Below are 13,941 nucleotides of genomic sequence, written 5' to 3'. Positions count from 1 at the left end.
CTCCCCGTTGAGGGGACGAGACCCAACGGGTCCCCCTTGGTCTAATAGGTCAGGACATTAAAACTTTTATCCACCAAAATAGCAGACTTTCAGTAAGTGGAATAATCATCATTAATAGCCAACAATGAAAATAAGTCAGGTATTTAAGTCATAAACATTCAAAGTATAAAGGTGTTGTGCTATTGATTTTTGACTCATTGATTAACTATAATAAACAATAAGCTCAGTAATATACATGAGGGTGTCAAAAAATGTTCATTTAAGCTTTTTATCGACTGCTGCACAATGTACAAGCACCAACCACAACTATTTGTGACTGTTAAAACAGCATCCTTCCTCCTATTATAGTTAAGACAGTATCAAGAAGTGCTTTTTTAAAATAATGTTTATACTACATTTAACTATTCTAGATTATTTTTTTCAGGCAGGAAACGCGAGTACATAAAATTTTAAGTACCACCTTAAAAACAAAAGCAGATGTGACCGTAACTCACCATGGCACAAGGGAGGTTGCATAGACTATACTAGACCATCATATAGCGAAAGCGCTTGGACAATAGATGGATCAGCTTTTGAACCCTCTTGAAACTCCTGTAGCGTTAACTTCCCATCATCATTCTGTAATATAAATAAAGAAAGTCACAATAATAGAAATACAACATCCAGGTTTTGGCAGTCAACTGCCCAATTAAGTACAAGGCCATGTCTTAAATCTCAATTACTCTAAGAACAATATTCAATCTCGCTGTGTGGAGTTTGCACGTTCTTCCTGTGACCACATGGGTTTCCTCCCACATTATAAAGACATGCAGGATTGTAGGTTAATTGGCCTCTGTAAATTGCTTCAAGTGTATAGGGAGTGCATGAGAATGTGGATAACATAGAACTAGCATGAGCAAGCGATCAATGGTCAGTGTCAATGCACAGGGGCAAACGGACTGTTTCCATGCTGTATCTCTACACTAAAGCTAAACAGCATAGAACCCATCCAATTGTCATTTCAGCCAAATGAATGAGGAGTGGGCGAGTTCTATAATACAGAGAAGAGTGGTACACTGGCATGGCGGTAGATTTGCTGCCTCAGTGCCAGAGATACGGGTTCAATCCTGACTACAGGTGCTGTCTGCATGGAGTCTATTCATTCTTCCTGTGGCCGTGTAGAGTTTCTCCGGGTGCTACAGTTTCCTCCCACGTTCCAAAGCCTTGCAGGCTTGTTGGTTAATTGGCTGGTGTGTAGGGTAGAATTAGTGTATAGGTGATTGCAGGTCGGCACAATCTCAGTGTTTCCATGCTGTCTCTCTAACATAAAACTAGCCATTCAATAGGATAAAAACTGATGCTGAAAATTACCAATTATCTTCCAGCATTAGACTTTTAAATTAATTTATGATTTGACACAAAATAAAGCTAAACCCATTACCTTATCCATCATTGCAAAAATCCTATCCACTCGTTTCTCTGGTGTGTTCTCCTCTTCAGGCAGCTCCACAGTATTACCCTAAGAACCCAGAAATAATGCATGAAACATAACGCCAAGAAATTAAATGAGAACCGATAAAATTCAATATTATCCAGCCAAACTTCAATCAAATTGGAAAATTAAGTTTGTGTCTGTCACACCAGCACTTTCAATGTTTAAAAGAACCTGGTCGCTTATTCCCAAAGTTAAATGAAATCAGTATATTTGCCCAGAGTTCTGAAATATTATGTGATATGAAGGAGAACCGAAGGAATATACATTTGGAGGTTGGGCTAAAGAGAATCAAAAGTGTTTATTGTTACACATACTTGACAACGGAACACTGAAATTCTTAATTGCAGCAGCATAACAGGCCTGTAAATACAATACACACCCAGACAATATACAAAAATTGTTTTAATTGAAAACAATACTAGTGCCCTTAATGCAATCAAAGACAGTCTAATAAACGTCATTGGTGAGGTTAGTGTGGTGCAATGTTCAACAGCCTGATGGATGACAGATGCTATTCTTGTACCTGGAGTCATGGTTTTCAGACTCCAGCAAGAATAAGAATAACTATAATTCAATGGTTCAATAAAAAGAACTGTTTATAGTGTTTAATATAGTGCAAATGTAAAGAAAATCTTTCAAAACTACAGGCGGTACAAACTTAATGTTCCACTAATGCTCCGTATGGATTCTATAATCTCTACATACAAGATATTTTGTTAGGCTGAAATAACTTCCTGCCTGTTTGATTCATCAACGCCTTTTCACTCTAATCTCTGTGTCCGTGGCCTCCTGTTTGGTTATCCCAAGATCCAATACAAGTTCATCTTCCGTCTGGATACAGTGCAGGCTTACAGATGCAATGTCAAATTCTCTAATGTTAGATAATATACTTTTTTCTCCTATCAACACGATTTTTGCCAACCATCCTTTTTGTCTGTTCCTCTTTGTCTGGCAACACCACATTACATAGCCAAAGTAGATGGTCAGATCCCACCTGCCTCATGACTTTCTTTTCAGAGAAATTATTTCTCTCCCTTCATCTGATGAAGGGAACCTCATCAGAAACATTAATAATTTCTCTTTCCACAGAGACCACCTGACCTGCTTAGGTTTTTTTACTCAACATTTTCCATATTCATATCACATTGACTCAATTTGTCTTATCCTGCTTATGCAAGTTCAGCCTACTGGGTATGTCCCAACACCTTACAATGAACAATACATTACACACAGAAAAATGCAGGGCCTGTCAGTTTCATTCATTCAGCTTTTTATATTTACCCACGTGAGTTTTCATGAAAAATGTCAGGATCATGGTAATTTTTTTAATGTTCGACTCCAAGTTTAAAGGTACGTGTTAGAAAGGGATCAACTTTTCAATGTCAGACATTGTACAAAATATTATATTTATGCTTTATCAAAACAGAATTCCTTCAAGTAGAAATAATGAGAGAGTGCAGTATTATATTCAAAACTGAAAGACAAAAAAATATTGGTTAATCTTTAAGATTTACTTACCACCATCTGATAAATAGCATCCACGATATTCAGCATCTCCGTCCTGGTGATGTAGCCATCATTATCTAGGTCATACAGTTTAAAAGCCCCTGAAACAACACATCAAGTATTATTGAACTTTCAGAATTAACACCCTCCAGCAGGCTGTCGGAGAAATATAGGCTTCTGTAATCATACAAATGTTCGTGTTTCAACAACTGACTGACCAAAGTTGACAACTGCTCTCCAACCAAGATTCCCAGGAGGGACAATTATGGAAGAACTCTTGTAGACGAGGGAACATTAATAAAGTTGAGGATTTTAGTAACACATAATAATGAATGTGAAATGTGCTTTCAATTGTAAAGCAGTAGATACAGATATTTTGTACTACAAATTTGTTATATATATGGGATGTATTTTAAATTGCTGGATGATGTATGACTGGACTATGATAGATCCACTATTACCTAAACAGCATCTTCCATGTTAATATCTGGGCACACGAGTTTGGTGTTTAACCAACTGGACAAATAATCCAAAGATTTAGACCAATAAACTAGTTGACATGAATTCAAAAATCACAAAATGGCAGTTTGAGAATCTGAATAATTTAAATAAAAACCTAGAATCAAAGACATTGTTGAATTATCCACGAAAAAAAAATCACTGATGTTTCATTGCTCTTTAGGAGAAGAAACTTGACAACTTGCCTGGTCTCGATGATCCCAGTCCTATGTTAACCGGTACATTCTTAACCGGCAGCACCTCATATTCCGCTTGGGTAGCCTGCGGCCGGCGGGCATGAACATTGAATTCTCCCAATTTTGCTAGCCCTTGCTGTCTCCTCCCCTTCCTTAACCCTCGAGCTGTCTCCTCCCATCCCCCCGCCCTCGGGCTCCTCCTCCTCCCCCTTTTCCTTCCTTCTCCCCCCCCCCCCCCATCAGTCTGAAGAAGAGTTTTGGCCCGAAACGTCACCTATTTCCTTCGCTCCATAGATGCTGCTGCACCCGCTGAGTTTCTCCAGCATTTTTGTGTACCTTCGATCTTCCAGCATCTGCAGTTCCTTCTTGAATACATTCTTAACTGTCCTACTTAGATGACGGAGCAAATCATTGTACCAGATTGCACTCAATTTAGGCACAAATATCATCAACTATGGCTACATGCTTGAAATCATTCAACAAAAACCTGACAATGATAATGGATGAAAAACATTGCAGAAAACTCAAAATTAAATTAAAAAAACCCACAACAATTACATAGCACTGATGATGAAAATGGTGTTCGTCAAAAAGTGCTAAAAAATTTGGCTATAGGCATAAATCCTCAAGTTAAATTGACGTTGGAAACTGCTGAAATGTATGTTTACATCTGCAAATGTAAATGAAGATGACTCAAGTGAAATGAGTTACTTACATCGCAGTTTCTCATCCAGAGTCCCCCGTGAAGTTACTGAAAGTGCTTGGATGAACTCAGAGAATTCAATTTTTCCATCCTGAAAATCCATTCAAAAAAGCATCTTCGTCAACTCGCATGCAAAACATATTACTATGCAACTCTCAGTGGTATTGCATCCGCACTTTAATTATGAGGTTTAAACCCTATTCCAGGCCCTGAGCATATAATCTACACTTACATTTCTGTGATTTCCCAAGTGAAGGCTGCATTGCAGAGGGTGATATCATTTGGAGGCATATTCATCCATAGTCACATCCATCTCTTTTAAATTAATTAAAATCTCATGGCAACATTCAAAAAGGAGAACTCTTGGCCAATAGCTCTTCCTCAACTGATGTAACAAGAACAGACCCAACTAGCCATTATCACTTTTCTGGTCAAAATTTGGCTTCTGTATTTTATTGACAAATCAAAGGCGGTCATTTCAAAATGTAGCAAAGTGAACAAATGTTTCTGCAAAGGACCAAACAATATTCATTTAGAGGAGACTACACTGACAACATCAAATACAATAGGCCAAATTGGAAGTGGTGCAAGAAAATGATTGCTTCACCTGGAAGACCTCTTGGGCTCTGAATGGTGGGAAGGCGAGGGGGGGGGGGGGGGGGGGGGGGGGGGGGGGAGTAAGAAGTAGATCTGCAGCTGCAAGAGGGAATGTCACAAAGGGGGAATGGTTGGTTGAGATTTAAAACAAACCATGGAGTTGAAGAAGGAATGGTATCTCTTTGAAGATGCTGGGAATGTGGAGGCTGATGGGGTGTAAGGACAAGGGAAACTTAATCCTTGCCTTGGCTGAAAGCAGGTGTGCACGAAATAGTTTATTTGGTTGAGAATCGTCTCAAAATATAAGCAGGAACAGGCCATTGAGCCCGTTAACTCTGTCCATTATTGCATAAAATTATGGTTCGTCTGATCTTGGATGCCGTCTCAACATCAGAAGAAAAAGAGCCAAATAAACCGGGAGCCGAGGTATGGGAATCATTTCGAGAAGCCAGATGGAACAAGACAGCTTTTGGAGTTTGTGGGCTCATAATAACATTGGTCAATAACATATCGCCTGATAGGGTGATAAAGTCAAGGAGAGCAAGGGAAGAGTCATACAAGTGTCTACAATTGCATGTTTTCAGTATTCTCTATTTTGATTATTTACCTTTGGCTGGTTGTCTTAATGCAATCATTCTCGCAATGTAAATGTATTCATTCATTAAGTGTACATTCTTGTTACAACAGAACCTAATGCTAACAGGATAGTCTTGATAGTAGTCCAAACAAAATAACTGCTATCTTAACTTTAACAAACTATTAAATGTATCCACTCTATCCATGTATCCACTCTACTGAAATAATAACACCAACAAATCTCAGATCTAATCAGTGGTTTGCCAATTTTAATACACAACTTTTAACCAAATTTGAAATAATGCACATAGCTGAAAATATCTTAAAAACAGATGAAATTAATTGACATCAATAAAAATGTGAAATGAGCGACTCACTTTATTTTCATCAAAAACGTCAAAGACAAATTTAGCAAACTTTGTAGGGTCTCCGCAGGGAAAGAACTGCTTATAGATTTTCTGGAAGCCTGCTGCATCAAGTTGCCCACTGGGGCAATCTTTAATGAAACCTTTGTACCTATCAAACAAAATATTAACATCGGTTACTTAAAAATTAAATTAATACATTTTAAAAGTACATTTATAAATTAACATTAATTCAAACTCATTCCAAATTAAATACATTTTTACAAAATATATACATCAAATTTATACATACTTTTAAAGTATTTATTTTAAGTAGGAAAGCTTGTATAATCTCCATTTTAATCACACATCCTGATGTTGAAACTGTCACCTCTCTCTCAAATTGCAAAGCCGATATACCAGTCAACTTCAAAAATTATACAAAATGTTCTATGCTATTTAGTGCTGCTGTTGAATTATTTACCAATAACCTCACCATCACAGAAAATTGTGTATACTTAGATACAACAGGAATATCACAAGATCAGAAAGTCTCTCAAGACAATGGGACCAAATTCAGAATAACAAACCTATCATCTTACTATTTGTTACATAGTTTTCTTAAAATAATTATTTGTTAAAGGCTTCAACATTCCTTAAAAAAAAGGAGCCACTTTTGCGGGTAAAGTACAAAGTGCTTTGGTAAATGGTCAGCTGTCATTGTTCATTCATAATTCAGCAAATAGATACATTTAGTTTCTTCCCTTTGCAAAAAAAGGATTTCACTGTACATTGGTGCATGTAACAATAAAGTACCATTGAACCTGCTCCATATTGTGCAAGAACCTGCTTCATTTATTCACAACTGAGATAACTTTGTAGGTAGACAAAAATGCTGGAGAAACACTGCGGGTGAGGCAGCATCTATGGAGCGAAGGAAATAGGCAACGTTTCAGGCCGAAACACTTCTTCAGACCTTGTAATCAGTCAGGGAATCAAAGGGCAGCAAAGAAGACTCTAAAGTTGGATCAACCTCCGTCTTATTGAATGGCCGAGCAGGCTTGAGTGCCCAACAGCTTACCGCAGTTCCTACTTCTTAATGTCTTATTTTCAACCTCTCAATGGTTTTGCCTTATCGATCTCCAAAATACTTAAAGCTCTTCAATCTAACGAGATATCACATCTGCATCATGCCCACTTGCTCACATCTCAAATTTGATCACTCAATCACAGTCAGCCCGTCTTTTGCTTCCAACACTCTTCGCTCTAGAACTCCCTAAAGCTCATTACTAACTTGACACACACCTTAAAAGCTCTTTGGGCCAAACGTCTTGTCATTTGCCCTGTTTAGCACAGTGTATACTATTGTTTGGGAAGATGCCTGTGAATCATTGTGGGATGTTTTTGTAAAGCGAAAGTGCTATTGTATACACATGCAAGTTGTACTTCATTGATTCAGTAACATTAACCAGGCAACAAATGTCACATGAGAATTATCAGCAATTTTGAAAATGCATTTAAATCTATTTTCTTGTGCTCAGGAAAATCTATACTAATTAAATTCATTTAAAGACATTAAATCGATTTTTATTTCTGACTGAATGCTGATGGAAGTTTTCAAATCGAAGGATAAGGAGACTCGATTAAGCAACGCAGTAACTGATGGAGAGGACATTGAACACAAGACAAACTAATGACAAGAGTATCGGATTGCACTGCTCACAATCAGTTGCCATTATTATGGAGAAACAGGGAAGTACAGGTGCTAGTTCCAAAATAGACAATTGCTGGAGTAACTCAGCGAGTCAGACAGCATCTCTGGAGGACATGGATAGGTGTTGTTTTGTGTTGGGACTCTTCTTCCGACATGCTACTTTATTCTGGCTGGACAATGGTGCCTTCCTCACCTTGGTGCCACTGTGTTGTGTTGTGGACTTTCTGTGTTTGTGCTTTTTTAAAAATTCTATTTTATTTTTTTTAATATGTTTTAATATTTATTATTTATTTATTTTTATGATACCGACTGTAAAGGGAAATTCATTTCGTTGCCTATAATGAAGACAATGACAATAAATTTGAATACAATACAATATTCTGGCGAAGGGGAGTTTACATACAATGAATAATGTGCCACAGATAAAACCCCAAGAGATATGCAGGACTGCTCATTATATTTATGGGCTTGCAACAGTCTTCTGACACCACCCACAGACAAAAGAAACAAGAAGCAACACAGTCTCAGTAACACTGAAATGAATTGTGTTCAGAAACATAGGAATAGGGATTCCTACGTATAGATTTTTTAAAGACATAATGAATAGTAAGCAAAACATCTGGGATCTTACGTTTGATAAATAGAGCTGTTGAGTAGAAAAGTTGAGAGATTTTGCTGAAGCTTTGTAAAGCTCACTTAGACTTACTTAGTTACTTTGACCAAATCTGGAATATTGTATCTAGTTCTACATTTGACAAAGAGGGTGCAGGACAGATCTGCCAGCATGGTTCTGGAAATGTGGGAATTTAACTAAGTTGGGTTGGAGAAGGGGAATTTGATGAAGGCATATAAGATTATGATTTGTGCCAGTGCATCTAGTTTCAACCTGAAACACTGAACAGAAAGAGACAAAGACTAACAAAGTATTCTTCTGCAAAAACGAATATGAAGAGAGCCATTTCATGCAAAGGCATCTAAAACAGAGCCAAAATGAAACAAGTAACAATTGGTGGAGATACTCAGATTACTTCATTGTATTGATTTTGTTTCATAGTACAGCAAGGCTGTGGCATAAATGAGTGGAAGCACTTTCACTGGGATCCTTCCAATTGCCTGCTGTTTTAAAGCCAAAGGGCAAGATATTCTGTCATTTTTTTCAATTTGGTCTCAAAAGATGATGTCATAACCCAAGTATAAAAGTTCTTGTTAAATTAGTGATGCGGACATATCTGGGTTCAAATATGTTACAATGACACAAACACAATTGTAAAATGTTGCCTCCAGTCCTGAAGAAATTGGCACTGAAAGAACAGTAATTACACTGTTGTTCTAACAATGCCTGTGGTCTCTGATTCTACAGAAATAGAACTCTGAGTTTTGTTTAGATGTCATGCCAATTCTCACTTCTGTCAAACCTGGAACAGCCTGGATTTGGATTAAGGGCCTGTCCCACTTGGGCGACATTTTCGTCGTTAGCTTGAAAAGAGGTTGTCGCAGCATGACGCATGTAGTGACTCCTTGCCGCCCCTGGATTTTGGAATGTTCAAAATCTTCAGGCGACATCTGGGTGTCTTATCATGTCGTGTGCCCTGTCACACGCTGACTTATGCTGTCCTGCGGGTAACGCCCGGTGAAACGGGTATATAAAGTGCCGACTTTCAAAACTTTTTAGATTATTTGGCTGAAGATAGCCAGGGGCAAAGTGCCCATAAAGAATGAAAAGCACAAAAGTACATAAATGTACAAAGTACATTATTAAGAACATCTGAAATGATGCTTTCTAATGTGGTGAAGAAATAAAGATCTTTTTGTCTTGTTGATGTTCATTGGAGTTGATGTAAATTGTAATGTTATTGGCTGATCTGACTATTGTTGTTGAATAAAATGTTTGCTTAAGTATGATATTCTTTGAAATATGCCGTTAAATATATACAGTTTTTTGAATCTGAATAATACCTATTTTGAATCTGCTGGTTATATCATGTGAACAGTCCATTCAAAACTAATCCCTAACCATACCTTTCAAACCAATTGTTCATTGGTTCAAATCTCAAGTACAAAGATAACTGCAGCAGTCTCCGAAAAATTTAAGAAAGAATTAAGGAAAAAAAAAGAACAATTAGAAATACAATCTGTAGAGGAACTTCTAAATGTCAAGGCTCAAAAATCCAAACAAATGCACAAATCCTACATGCAAATACTTTGAAGTTAACCTTTTCGATGCCTACTGTGAATCAGGTTGGCATACACTGGGCAAGAGTTATGTAGAAGCAAATTGCTGACTATCTTTCTCCACCTCACAAAGCAATTGAAATCCATCAGTACATTTTTGCCAAACATTAAGGTTTCATCTAATTCAATTCAGTGAAGGAGAGGGTAAGAAAAAGCATAAAGAATCTGCCCCATGAACAGAATGTCACCCAACAAGTGGAAAATATTTCACTTTGTGTTTGTCACAATCTAACAATAACCATATAACAATTTACAGCACGGAAACAGGCCATCTCGACCCTTCTAGTCCGTGCCGAACACATATTCTCCCCTAGTCCCATATACCTGCGCTCAGACCGTAACCTTCCATTCCCTTCCCGTCCATATAACTATCCAATTTATTTTTAAATGATAAAAACGAACCTGCCTCCACCAATGATTTCTGAATATACTCACTGTTGCAAATCACGGAAATATGGAATTATCTTTTGCATTTTTGGATTCTCTATTTTCATGTAATCATTTATTAATCACCTACATAAGGTGTTAGAAAATTCCACTCATCTGTATTCATAAGTTCATAGGTGCAGAATTTGGCATTTAGTCCATTGAGTCTAATCCACCATTCAATCATACCTGATTTATCTTTCCCTCATAACCCCATTCTCCTGTCTTCGCTCCATGAGGTTGAGAATTAAAGGGACAGAAAATATCAATGATGCCGAGTGGATAAATTAGCATTCACGTTTCCCTCCTCTCATTTTCATTCATGCCCATTATTTTAAATTTTCTGTTTTCTCCATCAAAACTATGGTTATACTCTGGTAAATACAATACAATATGGTTGATTTGTCACATTGCACAAAAAGTGCAAGTGAAATGGATATGTCAGCAGCGATACAATGATAAAGAGCACACACAAAAACACAATAAAAATTTTACATAAACATCCACCACAGCATTCATCACTGTGGTGGAAGGCACACAATTTGGCCAGTCCTCCTCCATTTTCCCCCGTGGTCGGGCCCTCAACACTCCGCAGCCACCGCTGCGGGCGTCCAGATGGCAAGGACAGGGTACGAGTCCAGGTAAGTCCAGAGTCGGCTCCTCCCCACCGGAGACCGCGGCTTTAAGTTGGTGTAGGCCGCAGGCGGAAGATTTAAAGTTCCCTCCACGTCGCAGCCAGAAGCACCGCAGACCGCAGGGCCAGTGGTCGAAGCTCCCCTCCAGGGGTGATGTTAAGTCCATACCGCGCCCGCGGTAGAAGTTGGCCGCGGGCCGGCAGTGATGGCTTCTTCTTACCCCGGGTCCCCCACGAGGGATCCCGGGCTGTAGACGCCGCACCAGCTGGAGCCAGAATGGTCTGAGTAATACAGTGGAGGACTATTCATAGTTAACAGTAAGTTAACGGGCACTTGGAAAGAAAAGGTTTAGAGGAATACTGGCTAAACATGGGCAAATGGGGCTAGCTGAGACAGGGCATCTTGGTCGAGATGGATGTGTTCATATGAAGGGCCTGTGACAATGCCGTCTGACTGTGACTCTAAGAATGATGTGGTTTCTAACGTAATTAACATCTTAGATTCAGAATCACCACCAAATTCTGGAAAATTATGGTTATTGAATGAATGAAACAACCAATAACTATGCTTATCATACTGTTAGCAACGTTCCCAAATTATGAGGCAAGCTATGTTTGAGGTCGGGTGCTCATATACCGAATTAAAACACCACCCACAAAAGAGAAATGTACAGAATATCTTGGTTACTAAAAGGCATTCAATAAAAGGTACCTATACAAGATACCTCACAGGATCAGATGTAATAAATTAGCACGGGTAGAGGGCTGTCTAACTAACAGGGAAATTAGATAGGGGTAAATGGGTAATTTAAGAGTGGCAAGCTGCAACTAGTGAATGCCAAGAAATCAGTACTGGAGACCTCAACACATGCAATCCCCATTAAAGCCAAGGGAAGAGGTAGAGTGTCATTTTTGTTTAAATTCATGCTTTGGGATGAGGCCATCACTTGCTAATTGCTAAATAACCACGTAGGTGGTGAAAACTTTATTGAACCAAACTAGTCTGTGGTGAAGGTACTCCCAGAATAGGAATCAGCTCAAGAATTTAAAACCAGCAACCATGGAAGCAACAGCAATATATTTCCAAGTAAGAATGGTATGCGACAGGGAGAGGAATGTGCTAATCATGGTATTTTCATATAGCTGCTTTGAATGAAGAAAATCTGTGGCTTGGGCGTTGCTGGTGAGGTGCGGGGAGAGAGGGGGTGGAATGTTTTGGGTACTTTGACCTCAATGGTGTTGAACTGCCTGATGGTTTGCTGGGTCATCACACTTCAATGCAAGTGTTGGGCACACCATTCCTCCTCTGACTTATGCTCAGTAGACAGTAGAATGACTTTCAGTCATCAGGAGACATGTCACAGTTGCAGAATACCCAGCCACTGATCTGCTCTTAGAGCTACATTTTCCCCCCCACACATGGCTGGTCTGGTTAATGGCGACCCTGCAATGCCTTGCAAGAAGATTAGGAAGAAATTGCCAATGGTAATCACACTGAATAGGAAAGAAAATGTAAGGCAGGAAATTATAGGCCAGTTAGTCGTAAATTTATAATTGGCAAAATGCTGGATCCAAATTAAATGTTGGACTCTCTCTTGCTGGAGATGATTATTTCCTGCCATTTCTGTAGTACAAATGTTACTCAACACATCACTGCACAGCTAAATGGTTGTCTTGGCTATGCTGCATGTAATCATGGATTGCCTCATTTGCTGGGGAGTTGCAAATGAATTTGAAATGGTACAATCATCAGTGATTAGGAATTCAATTCTTCAATTCTACATTTTGACTCAAGCTGTGATGTAATTTGTAAGCTGGTTTTATTGATAATGCAAAGATAGGCACAAAAACAAGTTTTAAAGAAGATGCAGAGGATTTACAAAGGGAAAAGAAAAGGTGAAAGTGGAAACATTTGAATTGTGTTACATATAACACAAGGAAACCTGCAGATATCCACTGGTATTGAAAACCAAAAAGTTATTATTAAAAGATAAACAGTAAACTGCTGCTATATGGAGGGTTATGTGTGTCCTTAGACATAAAATACAAAGTTAGAAGTACATAAGTCTTGCTACTTTTATGTAGGCTGTTAATGAGACTACACAAGTGTTATGTACAGTTTTTGGTCTCTTTTTGGACATTTCAGTGACATTTCATTCAAATTATTGATTCCTGGGACATAGCAGTTGTCTTACAGAGAAGAGCAGGTGAGGCCAATTCCCATTGGAGTTTGGAAGAGCAGTGACAAATACACAATTCTGAGAGAAGCTTAACAAAATGATGGTGACAATATTACACATTTTCATCATTAATTTTCCGGAGAATCCCACCAATTCTATCATCTCTGCTACATTAAGAGCAATTGACTATGGCAATTGATCTACCTACCCACACATCATTGGGATGTTAGAGGAAATCAGAGGACACAGATGAACTATAAGCACTGACATGGGGAATATACAACCCCCACACACACTTTAGGATTGAATGCAGGCCACTGAAGCCGAGGAAAAAGCTCTACTAGTCATGCCATTATGTTGTGAACATGACTCGCCTCATTACAAAATGTAGAGGCATAGCTTGAGAATAAAAAGAGTCCCCACTTAAGACATCACTGAGAAGCAATTGTTCTGCAATTTGAGAATGGTGTGATTATCTGCCTCGGCAGTTACAGACTTTGTGTCGCTGAATGTGCTCAGGGCTGTGATTGTCAGGTTTTGGATGACAAGGAAATCGGGAGATTTGAGCAATAGTGGAAGTTAAGTTGACGCCAAGATTAGATCAGCCATTATCTTATTAAATGGAGGAGTGGTTTGAGGGGCAAAATATTTAAAACAATTCCATTAATTGATTTTCAAAAATGATCTCCTCAATTTAATGAAAAGATGATCTTTCAGAGGCAAACAGCACAGAATAGACCCTTTGACCCAACACATCCATGCTGATCAAGTTGCCAATCTAGTTACACCTGCTTGTTTGTGCCTTGCGCATATACCTCAAACATCGCCTAGCCATGTATCTGTGCATGTCTTATAAATGA

The 13,941-nt window shown here is 38.5% G+C and overlaps 1 protein-coding gene across 1 annotated transcript in view; it reads right to left on the bottom strand.

The window, feature by feature from the left end:
- The window catches only part of LOC129711984 (neuronal calcium sensor 1), a 51,989-nt gene that overhangs the window by 6,105 nt on the left and 31,943 nt on the right, over positions 1-13,941 (bottom strand). The window contains exons 4-8 of the mRNA XM_055660083.1: positions 5,929-6,067; positions 4,391-4,469; positions 2,993-3,081; positions 1,421-1,498; positions 495-618 (exon numbers count right to left, since the gene is read on the bottom strand). Of these exons, the coding sequence (XP_055516058.1) occupies positions 520-618; positions 1,421-1,498; positions 2,993-3,081; positions 4,391-4,469; positions 5,929-6,067 (484 nt within the window). The 3' untranslated portion in view covers positions 495-519. The remainder of the gene's footprint in view (positions 1-494; positions 619-1,420; positions 1,499-2,992; positions 3,082-4,390; positions 4,470-5,928; positions 6,068-13,941) is intronic.

The sequence above is a fragment of the Leucoraja erinacea genome, chromosome 31, assembly GCF_028641065.1.
Source record: "Leucoraja erinacea ecotype New England chromosome 31, Leri_hhj_1, whole genome shotgun sequence".
In the NCBI taxonomy this organism is placed as follows: Eukaryota; Metazoa; Chordata; class Chondrichthyes; order Rajiformes; family Rajidae; genus Leucoraja; species Leucoraja erinaceus.
Note: the sequence above shows the minus strand (reverse complement) of the source record. Positions and strands in the feature narration are given on the sequence as shown.